Source organism: Drosophila mauritiana, chromosome 2R (assembly GCF_004382145.1).
Source record: "Drosophila mauritiana strain mau12 chromosome 2R, ASM438214v1, whole genome shotgun sequence".
Taxonomy (NCBI): Eukaryota; Metazoa; Arthropoda; class Insecta; order Diptera; family Drosophilidae; genus Drosophila; species Drosophila mauritiana.
The window spans coordinates 21380948-21393502 of record NC_046668.1 but is presented as its reverse complement, the minus strand read 5'-3'; the positions used below and the strand labels follow the sequence as shown (position 1 = coordinate 21393502).

The following is a 12555-nucleotide window of genomic DNA, read 5'->3' as shown; positions in this document are numbered from 1 at the left end:
GATCAGCATATCATTCGTTATCAGCACCTCAAGAAGTAAACATACAAGAATGGAAAGTTCTCTGTCGTTTCTCCAAGTGAATCCTGCTTGCCTCATTCTCCTTGTACTGGGAATTTCACTGGTGGATTTTATGGTCAACAATTGGTCCTGCCCAAAAGAAGATTCATCCTGGCATCCTTCGACTTCTACTGTTTCCTCCAAGAAGAACAAAAAGTGCGGGAACGAGACTCCTTTGATCAGAAATTATGGATTACGACATCGCGCAAAACTTCTGGCTAGCGTAAAACGTCGACTCGAGCATCAGTTTTAAGATAACCATGTTGTAGATATAAGAAATAAGCAATAAGATGTATCAAATATGACAATAAAAAAATTATTACACCATATAAACCTTACTTTGAACTTATCGATTTTTACGCGGGCACTCGATATTTTTTCTTACAAGCGAGGGGCTGCCAGATGGCTTAGTTCTGTGGCAGTCTGGCGACGCTGACATTTTCTCTATGTTTTTAGTCAGCTAATTTTAAATTTGGAAATAAAAACAACATTTCACTGGCTCTTTATTTTCAGCTTCAAATATAGTATTTGGTATTTTAAAATAAAATATAAGCGAGTTATAGCTAGTTTTGATTAGCTATTTCTGCGAGTTCGAGTAGTAGAGCATCTCTAAGAATCAACTGGTGCCATCACTGTGGACGGTGGTTATTTCGCCGGTTTTTATGTTGAGGAATTTTCTAAAGTCACGTTTCCTGGCACCGCGCGGCATGTCCTGCTTCTCGCAAGTGATGAACCCGATAACGGGGCAGAACTCCTGGCAGGAGCGCGGCGATGACTACGACTACCACCTGGAGGTGGCCAACGCGGGATTCGGCGACATGCTGCACGACTGGGAGCGGAATCAGAAGTACTTTGCCGCACTTAGGAAGACCATAGCCGGAATGCGGGAGGCGGGCAGGGAGGTGCACGTGCTGGACATCGGCACGGGCACGGGAATCCTGTCGATGATGGCCTTGGCGGCAGGAGCGGATTCGGTGACCGCTTGCGAGGCCTTCCTGCCGATGGCCAATTGCGCTGAGAAGATTCTGGCGGCCAACGGAGCTGGCGACAAAGTGCGACTCATCCGAAAGCGGTCCACGGAGATCCAAGTGGGCGAGGATATGCCGCGAAAGGCCAATCTGCTAGTGGCCGAGCTGCTGGATACAGAACTGATTGGCGAGGGCGCCATCGGCATCTACAACCATGCCCACGCCGAACTGCTGACCGAGGACGCCCTCTGCATTCCCGCCCGTGCCAGATGCTACGCCCAGGTGGCGCAATCTCCGCTAGCTGCGCAGTGGAACAGCCTGAAAACGATTGCCAACTTGGACGGCGAACCTTTGCTGCACCCACCGGAGCAGCTGAAGAGCTGCCAAGGAGAGGCTGCGCTGCACGACGTCCAGCTGTCGCAGCTGCCAAGCTCCGCCTTCCGCCCGCTCACCGATCCTGTCGAGATCTTCCAGTTCGATTTCCAGCGCAAGCAGGAGCGGGAGAAGCAGCGTGCGAACCTACTAAAGCTGCAGTCCAAGCAACCTGGAGCCGCTGAGCTGGTCTTCTACTGGTGGGACATTCAGATGGACGATGGCGGCGAGATACTGCTCAGCTGTGCTCCTTACTGGGCGCATCCACAGCTGAAGGAGCTGGCGGCCGAGAAGGAAAAGGATCACCCGCTGCCCAATGTGGTGCCCTGGCGGGATCACTGGATGCAGGCCATCTACTACATACCCAAGCCCCTGCAACTGCTCGAGGCTGGTAAATCCTTCCACCTCAGCTGCCACCACGATGAGTACTCCCTCTGGTTCGATGCTCGCGAAGAGGCGCCCACGAAGAGCGTGCGGCGTCATACCTGCACCTGCGACCTGCACATGACCTACTCACGCAGTAGGATTGGCCAGCTCAACCAGTCCCCGCGAAACAAGCGCTACCTACGCTACCTGGAGGAAAGCATAGAGGCGGAGAAGTCGAATGTCCTGGTCCTCGGAAACGGCTGCCTGCTGGGACTGGCTAGCTCTGCTTTGGGTGCTGCGTCTGTGCTGCTCCACGAACCCCATCGCTTCTCGCGTAGATTACTCGAGTCGATTGTTAAGCACAACCAGCTGAAGAACGTCCAGTTCTTGGACAAGGTGGAGGAACTGGAGGACTCTCAGCTAGCTGCGCTCACTCACATTTTCGCTGAGCCCTACTTCCTCAATGCGATTCTGCCCTGGGACAACTTCTACTTTGGCACGCTGCTTACCAAAATCAAGGACAAGCTGCCAGATGGGGTAAAGATTTCGCCGTGCTCGGCGCGCATCTACGCTCTTCCCGTGGAGTTTCTGGATCTGCACAAGATTCGAGCGCCCGTTGGCAGCTGCGAGGGATTTGATCTGCGTCTGTTTGATGAAATGGTGGAGGTACGTCTGCAATTCCATATTAACTTGTTGATCAAATTTTAAAATGTTGATTATTTTTTTACTATCTTGCAGAGATCAGCAGAGCAAGCAGTGTCCCTGGTGGAGGCGCAGCCCCTCTGGGAATACCCCTGCCGCGCACTCTCAGAACCCCAGGAAGTCCTTAGTGTGGATTTTAGTAACTTTGGCCAAGAGCACAGCCTAAAGGGGAGCATTGAGCTGAAGCAGTAAGTGATTCGGAAATGTTATGTTATGCAAAGATTCAATTCTCATTCCTTTTCAGCAGCGGAGTTTGCAACGGAGTGGCCTTATGGGTGGACTGGCAGTTGGTGGAGGACAACAGCCCCAGATCCATTGTTAGTAGTGGTCCCAGTGAACCTGTCGTGCCCGGCGAGTTCGTGAAGTGGGACATGTTTGTGCGACAGGGTGTGCACTTTCCACGGAAACCCAAAGACGCTGCTACGCATCTCGAATGGAGCATGGATTTCAAGCCCCTGCTGGGTGAACTGAACTTCAGCTTTGGCCAGAAGAAGCTTTAACATTATACCATTTATTCACAATAATTTGGACAAATTACAAAGTGCAACGAACGTCAGGGCAAATAGAATGATTAAGTGAGCAAGAGGCATAGTCGCAGTCTAGTCCTTGGGAATCTCGTTCTCCATGCGGGTGAGGGTTATGTTCCTGTCCGTCTGCGAGGCGTTGGCCACCTTGGAGCCGAACTCGCCGCCCCGGAGACGCATGCGCAGATCCAGGGCCCTGATGTCCGTCATCAGCGAGTGCTGCTTGTTCTCCAGATCCACGTCGATTCGCTTGCCGTGCTCCTCCAGCAGACTGAAGTTGGTCTTGCTCTCGTCGATCTTGGCCTGCAGTCGGCGTCGTATCTCCCGCAGCTTCTCCACCTCCAAGCAGAGCATGTCGTGCGCCTGGTCCATGCACAGTTCCATGCCCGACCTCTGGGCACGGTTCTCCAGGCGTGTCTCGGCCAGCTTCAGTGCATCCGTCTTGTCACGCAACGCATTCTCCGAGGTGCGGATCTCGCACATCGCCCTCTCCATCTCCTCCTTCATCTTGAGCTGCTGCCACTCCAGTTCGTTCCTGGCCCGCTGCGTCTCAAAGATCCGCTTGCGGATGGTGTGCTCCGCCCGCTCCTGCTGCGACTGCAGCATGTTGCGCGCCTTTTCGCGGCACACGAACAAAGCCTCCCGGATGGCGTACGTGTCTGCCAGCTCATTCTCCGCCAGCAGCTTTATGTTCTTCACGTTCTCCAGCCACGTCTCGTAGGAACAGGAACTAAGTGATTGGTTAGTTATCCTAATGAGCTAAGAGACATACCATGTGTGACTTACTTCTTGGGATTCCTCGTGGGATCCGGCTTGTATGAGATATTGGCCGAGTTGCGATCGAGCGCCAGTTGCGAGTTGTCCAGCTGCACCGCCTCCACCTTGAACTCGATCTCCAGGCCGATCTTGAAGCGCACTTCCTCCAGACGATTGAGCTTCTCCCACGCCTTCTGGCATCGATCGGCCAGCAGGCGCTGGTTGTTCTCCAGCACGACCAGTTCGTTCTTGATCTCGGTGTCGGCCTCATCGTAGGTGATCTCCGATCCGAGGCGACCGTCCCTTATGGTCAGGCACTCGGCTATCACGGAAATCGGACCTGCCAACGCCTCCAGCTCCCGTTCCGTGGCATTTTTCTCCTCCTGCAGCATGAAGATCTCGCGCTCGATCTTCTCGAAGGACTTGGAAATGATATCCCGCCAGCGATTCAACTCGGAGATGCTGATGTACAAATCATAGATTATAAGTCGGGATATTAATCCCAATCTCAGATATGGACACTCACCGATCGGTCAGAGCTTCATTTGTCTCGTAGTTGGCCCAGTCGCCCTCGATCCGCGTCTCGTTCCTCAGGGATCGGGATGAGTGGCGGATGGCGAAGGCATCGGCCCTCCTGGCATCCGCCACATTCCGCATCTGGTTCACCCGGGCGTACCAGTCCGTCAGCGAAATGTGCTGGAGCGGCTTCTCCATCGTAACCACCGAACGGAAGGCCATTGTGTTTGCAAAAGTTTAGGTAAAACAGCAGGATTTATGCGTTAACAATTTCAGAAAGTGTGTGCTCCCAACTAGAACTCCCAAAGCGGAATGGAACGTTTTTCTCAAACATCGATTTCAAGTGGCTGTTTGTTTGGTCAACGAACACTAGATCTCCAAGGCGCTGGGGTCATTGTCAAGGACTACGGGATTGTAATTCCTAATCACATACTTCCCTAGTTACAAAAATAAGATAAATAGAATATAATAATAATAATAATATAATTAAGATTTGAACAGTGATTACTTAACGGCTTAAAGATACAGGTGAGAAGTACATTATAAATTCAAAAACATTTTAAACAGTTCTTCAACCTTTGTACCACTGTGCACAATGGCCTCTCCGCCTGGTGTTGAACTCAGCTACATCCCCAGCCAAGTTTCCCACCAAACACCCACACTAAAATCATCCTCTTGGTATTTTTCCGTGCGTACTTCGGTATTTTATCCCTAAAATCACTGCTGCGGTCACACTCCCGCACACACGTGTTTTTCTTTTCAAGCGTTTTGGTTGCCGCGTGTTAACGGACTCAATCACATTTCGTCGAAAGTTGTATTAAAAAGTGCAAGTACAGCAGCATAAAATGGGCAAACCAGGTGCGTAAAAGCATGCTCTAACGATGCGAATCGAAGCAGGCGACGATTTTGCTTCTGAAAGTCTCAAACTTAACCTCTGATTCAAACGAATTTCAAATGCGGATCTTTTCTATTGCAGGATTTAGTCCACGCGGCGGTGGCGGCGGCGGCGGAGGAGGAGGAGGTGGATTCCGTGGTCGTGGTGGCGGCGGCGGCGGAGGAGGCGGCGGATTTGGAGGCGGCCGTGGACGCGGTGGCGGCGGCGATCGCGGTGGCCGTGGAGGATTCGGTGGTGGCCGTGGAGGAGGTGGTCGCGGTGGTGGTGGCGGTCGTGGTGCCTTCGGAGGACGTGGCGGCGGCGGTGGTCGCGGTGGCGGCGGCCGTGGAGGCGGCGGTCGCGGCGGAGGAGGACGTGGTGGTGGTGCTGGCGGCTTCAAGGGCGGCAAGACCGTCACCATCGAGCCGCATCGTCACGAGGGAGTGTTCATTGCCCGCGGCAAGGAGGACGCTCTGGTCACCAGGAACTTTGTACCCGGCTCCGAAGTCTACGGCGAGAAGCGCATCTCCGTTGAGGTTTGTTGTTCTCTTTATTCACTTACCTTCCCTATTCCTAGCTTATGATGAGGTTGTGCAGGGGTACAGAACATGGCATCATGTGGCCATGAGCATCCTTGGCGGCCACCTGTGGCTGTGTGCACTCCAGGTGCACGTGAAGCAGTCGCGGTGCTCCAAGGGCTGCTTAGAATAATGCACAACTGAGGCGAATTCCCATCTATCTATCTTTATATCCCAAAACAAACAGAACCCAAACAAGTCCACCATTTTGAAAAGTGATTTGAAGCTACCTGATCAATCCCAACTACTCTGTATTTCACTCAACTTACTTCTTGTTTTCTGCTTTAATTTATAAGAAAGATCAATGGACTTAAATCTATTCTTCCCTTTGCAGACCAATGGCGAGAAAATTGAGTACCGCGTGTGGAACCCCTTCCGCTCCAAGTTGGCTGCCGCCGTTCTGGGTGGCGTCGAGCAGATTCACATGCCGCCGGGCTCTAAGGTTCTCTACCTGGGCGCCGCCTCCGGAACGACAGTCTCGCATGTGTCCGATGTGGTGGGACCCGAGGGTCTGGTCTACGCCGTGGAGTTCTCACACCGATCCGGTCGCGATCTGATCAACGTGGCCAAGAAGCGCACCAACATCATACCCATCATCGAGGACGCTCGCCATCCGCACAAGTACCGCATGCTGGTGGGCATGGTGGACACCATCTTCGCCGACGTTGCCCAGCCGGATCAGGGCCGCATTGTGGCGCTGAATGCCCAGCACTTCCTGAAGAACGGCGGACACTTTGTCATCTCGATCAAGGCCTCCTGCATCGACTCGACGGCGCAGCCCGAGGCGGTATTCGCTGCCGAGGTGAAGAAGATGCAGGCGGACAAGCTAAAGCCGCAGGAGCAGCTCACGCTGGAGCCCTACGAGAGAGACCACGCCGTCGTCGTTGGCGTCTACCGACCACCGCCCAAGCAGTGAGAAATCGTCTTCTGCTGGGTTTAGTTTTAAGGCTATTGTACTAATACAGACGAGTTGTATTAAGTTTCTTTTAAATATAAAACCATAGTTGTAAAGATAAATCAAAATGCACACTATTTTTGTAGCAGACGTACAAAATATACACAAAAACCAAATGCCAGTGTTACCCAAATGCAGTTCCTATGCAAGCTGAAGATCTTTACAGTCAATTTTTGTACAAACGTGGTTTTTCCGAGAGGTATTTCGGAAAGTTGCTGGGCGGGGCTAAACAAGTTTGTTTTTATCTTGCCCTTTTAGTGGATTTAGTCTGCATGTTTTCAAAACTCTGCATTCAGTTTGCAAGGGAAACAATACTTTAGTTGTGTGTATAAGAAAACTCTCTTGAAGCCCAATGTAATGCTTAACAAATATTATTAAGGTCAGCTATTAGTACACGCTGCAGCAAATGCACAATAAATAAAATAAAACAAGTGCCAAAAATAAAGAAAAAAAAAAGACTCCTGCGCTGCGGACAGGATTCGAACCTGCGCGGGTAGAACCCAATGGATTTCAAGTCCATCTCCTTAACCACTCGGACACCGCAACTGCTTTGCCCCGGTGGCAAAGTTCTTATTTGGTATGAAGCATAGGTTTCCGCACCCCCCTCATCTATCATGCGCAGGGATGACGAACCAATTATACGGACACGAACCAAGAACTATTGTCGGGGTGGTGTCTAGGCTCAAGCCATTCTTAATGAAAATTGGAGTTTCGTTTACGTGGCTAATGGAATTCATAAACATTATTAGCTTAACAAATAAATAAATACATTTTTTTTGGTTCTATTACTATTAATCTATCTATTATTTTTACTCACTTAAGCTAATTGTTTTCATGAAGAAGTATAAGCAAATGTCATCAATTAACCTGAAAATTGTGGCTTGATATTGAACAAAAAAATGCAACTGCATATTTATTTCTGCATTCAAATATCTAGCGATTTACTGGCATCCGTTTGCAGAAATGCAGATGCTTATCAGCATAGAATTATGCAGGGAGAGATATCAGGAACAAATGGAGCGGACTTCGATAAGGCTGCGGTGTCCGAGTGGTTAAGGAGATGGACTTGAAATCCATTGGGTTCTACCCGCACAGGTTCAAGTCCTGTCCGCAGCGATGTGTGGTTGTAACACTTTTTTTTTCGAATCAAGTTTAACTAGAGATATTTTTTCAGACCTTTTAAGAAAATATTTTGTGCAAATACTTGATTGAAACACTCATTTAATGTGTTCGTATCATTTAAATTACTTTATTCAGCTGTTTTGCAGCGATCTCAAAATATATGTAACAATATAGAGGCGTAGTGCATTCTTCTCTCAGTTGATGAAATACGACTTTAAGCTTAGCCTAGGAATTTCCCGTGCGGGCTTTTGAAGATTCTGCCTCGCGAGAGACACACAGATCATAATCATTTAAAGAGGACATTGGTTTTACTTTGCTCGTTAATCTTTAGTTCTTAACAACTAGGGTAAAATCATAATCGCGTTGATTCTTGAATAAATGTATATCACTGAACTGATCAGCGGCTCCTCGCTAGGACACCTACAACTTGGCGCGCTTCGGCACGCCGATGGCCTCCAAGACACCGCAGGTCTCCAGATGCTGGAACAGCGTCTGCAGATACTCCTCGCGATGCCGTATGTAGTGGGCGGCGTGCTGGGACCGCTCCCAGCACTTGAACGTAACCTTGATGTTCGCACGCTCCCAGTCCTCGCGCACGGCGTGGTTGGAGGACGGCGGACCGATGGGATCGTTGTCCGACACGAAGAACAGCGCCGGGGCCTTAAGCAGCGTGGAGTGGAACATCTGGCTGGAGCGCATGTAGTGGATGGTGGCCTGGTTGTGGAATGTCTTCAGGTGGTACAGCGTATAGTTGCGCAGGGCGCTCTGCATGCGCTCGTTCCTCGGGAAGATGGACTTGGGCACGCCCACCGGGATCTCGGTGATGTCGGCGGCGCTGTCCCACACCTGGCACACGAAGCGGTCCAGAATGCTGCCATAGCGATCCATGTCGCGCGACATCTGCAGCATGATCTCGCCCAACTGGTAGGCGCCCACGGAGAAGCCATGCATTACGATGGGCTCGTACGACTTGTTGTTCTCCAGGAATCGAATGGTCTCGGCGGCCACCACCTGGTAAGCAGGAAATGGATGCATTAGTGTTTGAATGACTAAACTTGGAATGTAAACTTTGATTCAGAAGTGCGGCTATTACCTGGGTTCCCTTGACCGGCCAGAGTAGCTGCCACGGCGTGATGTGCACCACCACCACGTCGAATCCCATCTCAGTGTAGATCTGGGCGTACTTCTTCAGATGCTTCTGCTTGGCCATCAGCCAGGCCATCATGAGGACCAGTGGGTTGCCAGTGGGCTTCTTGAAGGCCAGCGTCTTGGGATCCACCTCGACTTGGGTCTTGGTGCTGGTGTACAGGGTCATGTTCTTGGTAATATCCTGCGAGGATAAGTACCGGCGATTGTTCGACGGCGCCATGGCACTCTGAGTTCGGGAGAGACGGGCTATTAGTCATGTTCGGGCACAGCTGATGCGGGATGGTTAGTGCGTTGGGTGGGTAAAATGAAACTTTCGGAACAACAAACAACTTGGAGTGCAAGGCATACGTTTAGAATTCAATAACTGGGCAAATATGCATACGACTTCGATTCTCTCCGCTCTTTAAATGTGCGACCAAGCGACTACACCTGCGCTATTCCATGAACTAATCGCACTGCGAGTCAAAGTTTGGATAGGTCCAGTCACTACCTGAGCAGCTAACTGATAAGATAGGAAAGCTTAAGTGGTTAATATGGTCCGATCGGTTAGAGTCTGGCGGCAGATTAGCGCGGGCACCCAAATCCATGCAAATTAGGGGGAATACTTATATGAAGTATAAGCTCTGATTTATCCTCGGCAACAGCTGCTGACCTTGAAACTCACTCAACACGTTACAATCACCAACAGCTGTTTGTGATAAGATAAGGCCAGGTGTGTGTGCATTTGCTTATTTTATATGGAATCATGTTACCGCGATTGATATTCAATTACCACGATCACATTTCGAACTCTCAAACACTGTGATTTATGGGGAAATCAGAAGGGATTGTCCCTTGAATGGAACTTTTCGTTAATCCTAAACTATATGCATACCGTTTTCAGTGGCGAGTTATCAGAGGTTGCTTGTAGCAAGCACGAAGGCAAGTGACCAAATGAAGGAGGTGCAAAGGTTTTAGGTTATTTTCCCGCATTTCAGCAAGGCTAAGCCGACTGATAGCATTCTAAGTTCGAAGATAGCCCTGGAAAGTCTGACGATAAGCAGTTGCAATTTAGATTAGTGAAACATCATTGTGACCTAACAGTTTCCGCACTATTGAGTTAAACGAGGCTCACATAATTGAGACAAAGCGTGACTTAATGAAAGCGTGGAAAGAGCTGGAGAACACTTTCACTTTGGCTTGACACTTTGAACTTGACCGACCCCCAATCGCATGGCCACTCACTCGTTTCGCGCGATGATAGATCTTCAGCAGTATAATTGCCAATATGACCAGTAGTGTTATTTCAATTAGGAAGTCCATATCGAAGATAAAACTAAGCAGGTGCAACGACTTTGACCGACTGACTGATCCACATTATATAGCATATAGTCCAGCGATCCAGTGGAACGATCACGGATAGTTGAGCGGAATTGAGGCGAGCTTACATTCCCATTTCCCATGGAAGGTACATAGTTATTTCAGCTGCTGTGTGTGTATATGGAGGAATATGTTTTTTCTACTCTTTGCGGCATTGGTTTAAATTACATTGCGGCACTGGAAGCCTCAGTCCCCTGTGCGAAAGGTGAACTCTTAGTCTCGACTATAAGATACCACTTGAAATTTAATTTACCAGCATTCTTTTTATATTAAGGAAGTATTGTGCCCTAGTTTGTTGATAGCTAACACTAACCTTTATAGATGAGTGTATAAATATCTTTGAATCCGAAATACCCGGACTTAAGTTTCTACTTGGGTATCAACTTGCCGCCTAAAAATAAACACAGAACACGAACATTTGGCGGATCGAGCGAAAGCTTGGCATTGGGGCGCCATTATGGTTTGAATCGTGAAAAAAGCTGTGCCCCAGCTCAATTGAGCTTGCTGAATGCGAGGGTGGATCCAAAAGTGCGTCCCAGGATAAGGGCAGTAGTTCAATGGAACTGAATTATTGATGATATCACGTGCAGTCGGTAATTGTGTGTTTAGTTCAAGCGGTTAATGAGCCCTCACTAATTGCAAAACAACGATTAGAATATGTACATATGTTCACAAATATATACAAAGTAAGCTAAGCTTATCTGTACAAATCACCATTGCAGAGGAGGCGAGGTTAGGAGAGATTGGAAACCGAATCATTTGCCGGGTACAAAGTGCAGGGACTACAGTTTACTCAAGCATGCAAATTTCCAAAGTCACCAACTATTAAGTGCTTAAAATGAAGAAGCGAATTGGAGGTAATTAAAGGTTCAACCACAGATCAACAGATGTTCAATACAAGTTTGGACAACTATATTTAATCTTAGGCGGTTCAGGTTTATCTTATCCTTTTGTAAAGTACATACATATATATTTTTAGAATTACTTGCGTCGTGGAGATAATTTTGCTTTAGAAGAAGTAACTCAAGAAATAATGTCTTAATGTGAAGATAGAGCTGATTCAACGAGTATCTGAACCATAAGATCAAAGTTCGCAATAAGTTGAAGTGTGGCAGTTGTGTTTGATTAATCATACGAATAAGTAATGCAAAAACTGAAGAGATAAGTTTTGAGAGTCAGAATTTGGAGTGCATTCTAATGGAAATCTAGTCGCTGGAATCCACGTAACCAGAATCGATGGAGAACCAGTACCAACCAATATGCTTACATTTGGAGCCGGCTGCTGCTGCTGGTGGTGGCCCGTCTGCAGGCTCGAGAAGTTCCGCATCAGCGGGGGCTGGATGTATCCGGTCTGGGGAATCCGCTGGAGCAGTCCCTGCATCTGGCAGCCCCCGAAGAAGCTGTCCGCGTAGGCATTCTCGTACGGCACGGCTGCCCGGCTATTTTGCGCTGCTCGGGTGCGTTGGTAGAGTGGGAGTGTGGCGATGGCGGTGGGGATGGTGGGCAATGCAAAAGTTATAAATAAGTCGGTGAGATGCGGGAGGGCAGGGATTTACCACCGAATGATAGGCCCACGGCTAGAGTTGCGGCTGTCCGGCCGGCGAAGGGCAGACTCATCGATTTTCTGGCCGCCGTTGCGTAAAATGCAGTGCGGAAAAAGTGCGCAGCCATTGTGATGCGAATGCGGATGCGGAAAATTGCAGAAAACACTTTCACGGGCGGGCGGGCGAATCAGAATACTTTCACACAAGCGATTTGGACACAGACTGAAAAATGATTGGCAGTGGTTTCTTGCTTTTTCTCCTCTCATTTGCGTACTGCACACTCACACACACACAGGCACACACGCCCGAACGCACGCACACAGGCACAGGCCAATGCACACGGACTGAACTTTGTACCCAGTGCAGACGAGTCTCAATTTGTATTGTCAAATGGCCAGAATGCTAAATTGATCAAATTGAGATTCTGGGCTCGAATCTTGTTCCCAGGCGGTGCGTGTGTGCGTGAGGGTGTGTGCGGCGTATCTGTGTGCAACATCGATGATATTTTAATTGGCCAGCAGCTGAGCTGAATCGATGGCCGTAACACTTACGCTAACGTCGGGCTCCCGTGTTTCGATTTTTGTTTGCAAATAAATTCAATTCCGCCCCCAACCGCTACACAGTGAGACCGTTCGCGTTGAGTGCCAACGGTAAACTGGTATTCTGGCTTCCGATGGTATTTCATTATTTTATTTGGTATATTCTACACAGCG

General features: G+C 49.2%; 5 protein-coding genes and 2 non-coding genes across 10 annotated transcripts; 4 read left to right on the top strand and 3 right to left on the bottom strand.

The window, feature by feature from the left end:
• The first annotated feature begins 1 nt into the window (after window position 1).
• On the top strand, window positions 2-378 carry LOC117137520. Its single transcript, XM_033299004.1, has one exon. The coding sequence runs from the start codon at window positions 50-52 to the stop codon at window positions 308-310; it is 261 nt and encodes an 86-aa protein (XP_033154895.1). The 5' UTR covers window positions 2-49; the 3' UTR covers window positions 311-378.
• Window positions 379-677: 299 nt separating this feature from the next.
• Window positions 678-3050, top strand: LOC117136949 (protein arginine N-methyltransferase 7). Of its 2 annotated transcripts, none has more exons than XM_033298099.1 (3): window positions 678-2429; window positions 2502-2653; window positions 2713-3050. In XM_033298099.1, exons 1-3 carry the CDS (start codon window positions 720-722, stop codon window positions 2963-2965), a joined length of 2115 nt encoding a protein of 704 aa, XP_033153990.1. In that variant the 5' UTR covers window positions 678-719; the 3' UTR covers window positions 2966-3050. The 2 variants fall into 2 exon arrangements, with proteins under 2 accessions (XP_033153990.1, XP_033153989.1); XM_033298098.1 differs by having other exon boundaries at window positions 2710-3050.
• On the bottom strand, window positions 2961-4589 carry LOC117136950 (tektin-B1). Its single transcript, XM_033298100.1, has 3 exons — window positions 4272-4589; window positions 3776-4207; window positions 2961-3719 (listed from the first exon to the last, which is right to left on the bottom strand). Exons 1-3 carry the CDS (start codon window positions 4481-4483, stop codon window positions 3065-3067), a joined length of 1299 nt encoding a protein of 432 aa, XP_033153991.1. The 5' UTR covers window positions 4484-4589; the 3' UTR covers window positions 2961-3064.
• Window positions 4590-5010: 421 nt separating this feature from the next.
• On the top strand, window positions 5011-6784 carry LOC117137505 (rRNA 2'-O-methyltransferase fibrillarin). Its single transcript, XM_033298985.1, has 3 exons — window positions 5011-5119; window positions 5238-5671; window positions 6048-6784. Exons 1-3 carry the CDS (start codon window positions 5107-5109, stop codon window positions 6627-6629), a joined length of 1029 nt encoding a protein of 342 aa, XP_033154876.1. The 5' UTR covers window positions 5011-5106; the 3' UTR covers window positions 6630-6784.
• Window positions 6785-7132: 348 nt separating this feature from the next.
• Window positions 7133-7214, bottom strand: Trnas-uga. Its single transcript has one exon. It is a non-coding gene; the product is annotated as a tRNA-Ser (tRNA).
• A 488-nt stretch (window positions 7215-7702) lies between these two features.
• On the top strand, window positions 7703-7784 carry Trnas-uga. Its single transcript has one exon. It is a non-coding gene; the product is annotated as a tRNA-Ser (tRNA).
• Window positions 7785-7888: 104 nt separating this feature from the next.
• LOC117135881 lies at window positions 7889-12485 on the bottom strand. Of its 3 annotated transcripts, none has more exons than XM_033296424.1 (5): window positions 12394-12485; window positions 11855-12064; window positions 11566-11747; window positions 8884-9165; window positions 7889-8801 (listed from the first exon to the last, which is right to left on the bottom strand). In XM_033296424.1, exons 2-5 carry the CDS (start codon window positions 11967-11969, stop codon window positions 8211-8213), a joined length of 1170 nt encoding a protein of 389 aa, XP_033152315.1. In that variant the 5' UTR covers window positions 11970-12064; window positions 12394-12485; the 3' UTR covers window positions 7889-8210. The 3 variants fall into 3 exon arrangements, with proteins under 3 accessions (XP_033152315.1, XP_033152316.1, XP_033152318.1); XM_033296425.1 differs by having other exon boundaries at window positions 11858-12064; XM_033296427.1 differs by lacking the exons at window positions 11566-11747; window positions 11855-12064; window positions 12394-12485 and adding an exon at window positions 10164-10256.
• Between the last annotated feature and the right edge of the window lie 70 nt (window positions 12486-12555).

Bases quoted from the DNA above. Each gene is read 5' to 3' on its own strand.
- LOC117137520 (XM_033299004.1), top strand. From the start codon at position 50: ATGGAAAGTTCTCTGTCGTTTCTCCAAGTGAATCCTGCTTGCCTCATT.
- LOC117136949 (XM_033298098.1), top strand. From the start codon at position 720: ATGTTGAGGAATTTTCTAAAGTCACGTTTCCTGGCACCGCGCGGCATG. The intron at 2,430-2,501 runs GTACGTCTGCAA...ACTATCTTGCAG, and splicing joins TGTTTGATGAAATGGTGGAG to AGATCAGCAGAGCAAGCAGT. The intron at 2,654-2,709 runs GTAAGTGATTCG...ATTCCTTTTCAG, and splicing joins GGGAGCATTGAGCTGAAGCA to CAGCGGAGTTTGCAACGGAG.
- LOC117136950 (XM_033298100.1), bottom strand. From the start codon at position 4,483: ATGGCCTTCCGTTCGGTGGTTACGATGGAGAAGCCGCTCCAGCACATT. The intron at 4,208-4,271 runs GTGAGTGTCCAT...TTTGTACATCAG, and splicing joins AATGAAGCTCTGACCGATCG to CATCTCCGAGTTGAATCGCT. The intron at 3,720-3,775 runs GTAAGTCACACA...CCAATCACTTAG, and splicing joins CCCACGAGGAATCCCAAGAA to TTCCTGTTCCTACGAGACGT.
- LOC117137505 (XM_033298985.1), top strand. The intron at 5,672-6,047 runs GTTTGTTGTTCT...TTCCCTTTGCAG, and splicing joins AGAAGCGCATCTCCGTTGAG to ACCAATGGCGAGAAAATTGA.
- LOC117135881 (XM_033296424.1), bottom strand. From the start codon at position 11,969: ATGGCTGCGCACTTTTTCCGCACTGCATTTTACGCAACGGCGGCCAGA. The intron at 9,166-11,565 runs GTAAGCATATTG...TCCCGAACTCAG, and splicing joins AGCAGCAGCCGGCTCCAAAT to AGTGCCATGGCGCCGTCGAA. The intron at 8,802-8,883 runs GTAATAGCCGCA...CCTGCTTACCAG, and splicing joins GGCCGGTCAAGGGAACCCAG to GTGGTGGCCGCCGAGACCAT.